At 40.6% G+C, this 7,215-nt stretch overlaps 1 protein-coding gene across 1 annotated transcript in view; it reads right to left on the bottom strand.

Annotated features, from left to right (window-relative positions):
- The window catches only part of NT5E (5'-nucleotidase ecto), an 89,403-nt gene extending 83,208 nt beyond the window's left edge, over positions 1-6,195 (bottom strand). Inside the window, exon 1 of the mRNA XM_075862106.1 lies at positions 5,811-6,195. Within this exon, the coding sequence (XP_075718221.1) occupies positions 5,811-6,131 (321 nt within the window). The 5' untranslated portion in view covers positions 6,132-6,195. The remainder of the gene's footprint in view (positions 1-5,810) is intronic.
- Positions 6,196-7,215: the final 1,020 nt, after the last annotated feature.

The following is a 7,215-nucleotide window of genomic DNA, read 5'->3' as shown; positions in this document are numbered from 1 at the left end:
AAAGGCAAACAGAAACCTTAGCTTTTGTTTCCCTCACTATTGATCTCAATGGTGATGGAAACGTTGTTAATGGTTTCCGTTGGTCACCGTTGTGACAGGGTTCCGTTGTTTTGACAAAACCAATCGCGCAGTCAACTCTGGAAACTCACAAATTTGCATATCAACGCATTTCCTATCATACTATTGTTTTTGTTCCATTTAAGACAATGGATTGCTATCCCAGCTGTTGTGTTCAATAGTAAAAATATAGTTCCATGTTAGAAAATAAGTAAAATTCACCAGTTCATGTCTAATCTCCCTCATGTATAAAACCAGTTAACACAGTAAATCTTTGTTCACACATAGCGATTTGTTGCAGATTTCGATGCAGATTTTTCAACCAAAGCTAGAAGTGGTTTTAAAAGGAATAGGAAATATAAAGGAAAATCGTATTCTTCTCCTTCATCCTGGATCCACTTCTGGATTTGGCTCAAAAATAACATAACATTTTTTAACAAATGTCGATGTGTAACGCTGCCACTGGGAGGCGGAGAGGGGGAACAATCATTGGCTTATCCCGCTTGTGGGCAATGAGTTCTAAAAAACTTCTGCACGTTTGTTCTAATTTGCCAGTGCAGCTGTTCTCCAGATGCCTCTTATCTAAGAATTCAATCATGTCACTTTAAAAACTATTCGTTTATTTACGTACTTGGTACTGTATATGTCTTTAAGTAGCTAAGCGTCTTCCCTCTGTCACTTCTTTTAGTAAATGTGCAGTTCCAGAGGCATGAAATGATGATAGAGAACTAGTAGTGACACACTTCCACCCAGTCAGTCATATCCTGCCATTCGTATATGGATACACGATGATGGACATGCTGCGATGCAGCTGTTTTCTATATTCAGTACCAGTTTCAACAGTATCCACACACAAGGAAATATATTGACATGAATTCCAGACAACTGAAGGCACGGGATGCATACAGATCAGGCACACTACAGCAGGACAGATCCATTGCATTGTATTTTAGGCATTTATCAGGATTGCAAATAACTGAAACAAACTATTTCAGTCTTAAAGGGAAGGTGTCATGATTTTTTTTTTTTTTTTATTGTATTGCTTGTAATAAAATATAAACACAAATTTTATTTATTAGTGTTGTCACGTTCTAATTTTTACTGTGTTCAAACTTTTACTACTCTATGGGGGCTGCCATTTTTTTCATCTCTGTGTCGATTAACGACACATACAGAGATGGAATACGGCACATACAACCCCATAGAGAATGCGAACGGGAGCCGTTCCATTCTCAGAAGCGTACGCCGTCTGTGTGGGAACGGCGCATGCGCCACTCCCACACAGACCAAAACGAAAGCTCGTTCGCAGGGCGAAATCTGGCGTCATTTTTATGTGGACCGGAAGCCGCTGCCGGACAGTAAGACGACGACTTACGGCCGCGGCTTGCGGCCATATGTTCAGGCACAAGGAATAGGAGCGTAGACCAGCGGAGGCGACGGCAGGTAATTTGTGTATTATGATGATGTGTGTGTGTGTGATGATGATGTTTTGTGTGTATTATGTTCGTGTGATACTATCTGCTGAGCCCTGTATCTAATCCTCCTACACTGTGCAGTTGCTCATAAAATGGCGGCACACAGTGTAGGAGGTTTGAAGATTCAAACCCTTCCTTCTCCTGGCACTAGCCAGAAGAAGGGAGGGGGGATTGTGTGAGGACACTAGAGAGAGTGTGTCCACTCCAAATTTGCAGCATAAATCAATGAGGTTGCTTTACCACAGTGACCATGCTGCAATTTTGGGAACTGCTCCGTCTAGTGGCCAGCACATGGAAATGTTTTAAATTAGAATCTAATTTATAATATTTCCTGACTTGTGAAAAAATCAAAAAGATTGTAACAATGTGTAATCACTTAAATAATATTTGTTTAACTGAAAAAAATAAAAATAAATTCTAGCGGCACATTCCCGTTAAAGAGGCTCTGTCACCAGATTATAAGTGCCCTATCTCCTACATAATCTGATCGAAACTGTAATGTAGATAACAATAGTGGTTTTTATTTTGAAAAACAATCATTTTTGAGCAAGTTATGAGCAATTTTAGATTTATGCTAATTAGTTTCTTAATAGACAACTGGGTGTGATTTTACTTTTTACCAACTGGGCGTTGTACAGAGGAGTGTCTGACCAATCAGTGACCAATCAGCGTCATACACTTCTCTCCATTCATTTTTAGCTGTACCCGCAACACAGCGAGATCACGCTGTGCTGTCACATACTCCTACATTAACTTTACCGAAGTGTCTTTCAGCCAGGATGCGCTGTCTATTCACACTCCCGACACTTCGGTAAAGTTTCTGTGAATGACAGCAAGTAGTACTAGTACTGCTTTAAGTGGCTATAAGGCTGGATTCACTCATTGTGTCTTAGGTTACATTCACACGAGCGTGACAAATTTAAGCACGTAAAATACGCGTGTAAATCTGGTCCATGTGCGTTGCATTATTGGATCTCGGCTTTCCGAGCAGCATGTGTTTTTCACACAGTCGCAAAGCACTTTTTTTTTTTTCTTCAATAGAATTGATGCGCAAATAATGTGCATCCGTGTTCTGTGCGTGTTTTTCACGCACCCATTGACTTCAATGGGCACATAGGTGAGTGAAAAATGCACCAATATAGGACATGCAGTAAAGTTTCACGCAACGGACACAGACTGCGTGAAAAGTCTTGCACGTGTGAATGGCACCATTGAAATGAATGCGTCAGTGCACTGTGCGTCATTTTCACGCACAGCACATGGACGAGTTTTACGCTCGTATGAATGAACCCTAAGTTGCAGATTTTGTTAAAGATTTTGATACATATATTTAAGACAAATACAGAAATAGTTTAAAAAGGAATGGGAAATATAAAGGAGGAACTTAAACTTCTCTTTCCTCCTGGACTCACTTCTGACTTTGGCTCAAAAACCTGCACCAAAAGCTGAATCTCCAGAAATTTCGGAGACTGAAAATCAGTTCCATTCATCTAAATAGGGTTATTCTGCAGCAAGCACATGGTTTTTGCAGGTTACATTCATAGGAACGGAACTGTTTTTCACTCAAATTTCTGCAACAAAATCTACCGTGTGTGAACTTACCCCAAGGGTGCTCTCACACGTGGCATTCTTGCATTGTATTTCAGCAGCGTAGAAATACACTGCGGAAAACTGCAATGTATGCCTATGGGGACAATATTCTGTAATGCAAGAACTAGAAAAATTTGTCCGCGTTGCAGAATATTTTTCTCATAGGCATACATTGTAGTTTTCTGTAGCGTATTTTTATGCTGTGAAAATAAAATGTAAGGGTAGGAACACACACAAGTGTTTTCAGGGCAGATACGCTGCACCAAGCTGCACAGCGTATCCACCCTGAACAGCGCAGGGAATGCCGTCCAAAAAACCGCACTACATTGTGGTGCGTTTTTTCAGGTGGAATTTCCGCTCTGGAAAGCAGCGCTGAAAAAAACAAAATAAAAATGTTCATGCTTACTCCCTCTCTTCTGTGCGTAGTCCGGCCTCCTGGGATGATGTTGCAGGCCATGTGAACGCTGCAGCCTCTGATTGGCTGCAGCGGTCACATGGGATGAAACGTCATCTCAGAAGTTCGAACTGGAGAAGAAGCGGTGAACTCTGGGTAAGTATAACTTTTTTTGTTACTTGCGATTTTTGTGGCAGAATCGCTGTGATTCCGCCGCAAATGTCGCAACACACACCACTTTGTTGCAACACAAGAGCAGCGATTCAGCAGCATTAAACGACATGCTGCGGCTGATAAAACCGGACGGCAGGTCAATTTATGTGCGTTTTTTTAAATACACTCGTGTGAATAAGCTCTAAGAGAGTTTATTTGTGATATTATTGGGTTCTGGATACAGTAAAAATTCACTAATCAGAAGGAATGTAGTTCGAGTAATTTAACAAGACATCCTGGCCCTTTATAAGAAAGCCACCACACTACTACACTGTAGCGGATTTTCAGTTCTTATTTAACTGTTTCAGTTGTGCTCTGTAAGAATTTACAATCCAAAAGATTAACATATATTCCCATGTAGAAGCACAAATAACAAATTGTGATATCACTATGAGCTGCGCTAAATGACAAACTCAGCTCTGCTACATCTGTACTTTGCAAAGTAGTTAACTCAGGGTATCTCCCCAGGGATCACTTTATAATACCACAGTGGATATTAGAATTTACAGTCCTTATGTCATGATTAAATTTGTGAAACAATATAGCCATTGTCATCTAATATCAACATTGTCATCTATTATCAGCATGGGGGATGTTTGTAGATATCAAAGTGACACGGGTGGGTGAGATACAGGTGACAAATACACACTTACTAATAACGAATACAAAGGAATACTGTTTTACTGAAATTAATTGCACTTGTATGTACAGCTATAGCAGAAGTGAATTTGTCAATGCAGCAGAGCTGAATTTGACATGTAGCACAATGTACCATGATACTACTATGTGTCATCCACAGAACTGTGAGCAAACCTATTGCTTAGTTATGTTGGCCACAAGAAACAGTTAAACAAGACATGAATCTTTGCACACTGCCTACACAAGGTCAGACCGATCCTTTACTATAGGAAGGTTTTGTTAAGAGCAGTACACGCCACGTTCACATACATCTGTGCAACATCTGGCACATATCACAAAAAAACTGTGCTATTTTATTCAATCCTGTTGCAAATTGATACATTTCCTAAATAAACATAGCATGAGAAAGTATATACCTTACACAGAAATATGTCTGTAAGGCTTCGTTCACATCTGCATCGGGAATCTGTTCATGGGTTCCATTGGATCTTTCCGTCAGGGGAACCCATGAACGGAATCCAAACTTGAACAAACGGAAACCATAGGTTTCCGTTTGCATCACCATTGATTTCAATGGTGACCGATCCGGTGCAAATGATTTCCATTTGTCACCATTGTGTAAGGGTTCCGTCATTTAACGGAATGAATAGCACAGTCGAGTACGGTATTGATTCTGGCAAAACGACGGGACCCTTACACAACGGTGACAAACGGAAATCATTTGCACCGGATCTGTCACCATTGAAATCAATGGTGATGCAAACGGAAACCTATGGTTTCAGTTTGTTTCAATTTGGATTCCGTTTATGGGTTCCCCTGATGGAAAGATCCGTCGGAACCCATGAACGGAGTCCCGACGCAGATGTGAGCGGAGCCTAAAAGGGAATGCTAGAAAATAATGCATTGGCCCCCAGCTTCAAATTATGTTCTTTACATGGAATCCCCAATGTATGCGCTTACTACCCCCTACATGTCAATTCCATGTGTTTATAAAAGCATTCAGTTATATTTGGAAGCTGCTAACAGGTGTTTTATTTATTCTTTACAACTGGACTGAATGCAGAAACCATATCATTTAGATTGTAAGCTCTTACGGGTAGTGACTTCTCTCCTTTTGTCTCGTTGTTTGATCATTTGTTTTGATTATACGTCTTTTTACCTGTGTATTACTTCCCCAATTGTAAAGCGCTGCAGAATATGCTGGTGCTATATCAATAGAGATTATTTTTATACGGTGAAGTACTCTGCTCTTTGTCTGAGACTCTGACCTGTGCTACACATAACCATACCTGTAGACAACTTCATATCTGCTATTCAGAAATCTAGACAGCCTTTTTATACAGTTCTAAAGCTAAAGGTACCATAACAGAGACAAATTGGGAAACTGTATCCACTTGGTCATTAGAGATATATGTCTGGCAATTACTATATCTGTCACTCACCATGGCATCGTACTTTAAGTAGTTCATGAAATATGACGCTTCATCTCCCTTATAAACATTGAACCATATAGTCCCCTGAAACTGGTCGCCTCCATCCAATAATAGAACATTTTTATGGTTGCCACGGATGTCCTTGATCTTGGTGAGTCTCCTGGACACCCCTCCATAGCAGTCCGCAGGGTTGCCACATTTCCCAGAGTCCTTGTTGGTCTGCTCTACACGAGCATGGACATCATTAGTGTGCAGGATAGTAATCTGGAAGGACACTGATAGAGTGCAAAGCTCGCTGCAGAGCAGCACCAGCACTGGCACAAGCTGCATTACCACAAGCTGGCAAGTGCACGTCTGAAGCCTCCTTGTGCACTGCTCTAGTAGACTAACATAAAATTCATTTCATCTACAGAAGGAGGGGACTCTACAGAGGAGGATCTGGGAGGTGTTCTTAGCAAACATAAAAAGTGTCCAAGTAACTGACTGCTCTTGTCTAGTTACAAGAGTTTATTTGTCTTTTCTATACAGCGACATGTTGCCAGTTGTAACTACCTCAAAAAAGAACGGTCTGTCTTCAGGAATCTGTGACTAAAGTTAAAGTGGCCATAGGCACGAAGATTTGTCCAGAGTTATAGAAACATTCACCCCTCTATTCTGCTATATTTAGAAAGATTATAGTAAAGATGGGTACAATTAAACATTGTTATTGTCCCATTTGGGCAATTATTCTGGGTTTGTTGTTAAAAGATTTGACAGAAAATGTTGTTTTCTAGACTGGTAGAATATGTACTTCCGACAAATAGAAACATCTTCTATCACTAAAGATACACTGCTTATCGGTCTAATCTATGGTCAACTTAAAGGGGTATATCCAGCTGTATGGCATATCCACTAGATATGTCATAAATGTCTGATAAATGCAGGTTCCTGCCCTGGGACCCGCACCCATGTGCAGAATTGGAGTCACTCGATCTCCAACCAGGCCGAAAACGAATGGAGAGGTGGCCATATATGTACATGGCTCTCTCCATTCCTTCCCATGGGAGTGATGGAAACAGCCGAGCAAGTGGGCTTGGCTGTTTCCGTAACTCCCATAGGGATGAATAGAGAGAACAATGATGGGCCACCTCTCCATTATAGGTGCATGTCCCAAAGCTAGATCCAAATCTATCAGACATTTATGGCATGTCCTGTGGATTTGCCATACATTATAAGCTCGAATACCCGTTTTACACATATTTTGCTAAATTATTTCAATAGGTTTGCATATACAACATATGACTTGGATAGTGACAGATTTACATCTCATGGACCTGTAGCCACGAAATACTCTCTGTGAGATTGGTAAGATAGGTGTGAATATAATAGAAACAGATTCCGCACTGCATGGACAATTAAACTTTTACCAGAAATG

This window comes from Rhinoderma darwinii, chromosome 4 (genome assembly GCF_050947455.1).
Source record: "Rhinoderma darwinii isolate aRhiDar2 chromosome 4, aRhiDar2.hap1, whole genome shotgun sequence".
In the NCBI taxonomy this organism is placed as follows: Eukaryota; Metazoa; Chordata; class Amphibia; order Anura; family Rhinodermatidae; genus Rhinoderma; species Rhinoderma darwinii.
The sequence above is the reverse complement of the archived record's forward strand: the minus strand, read 5'-3'. Positions and strand labels throughout refer to the sequence as shown.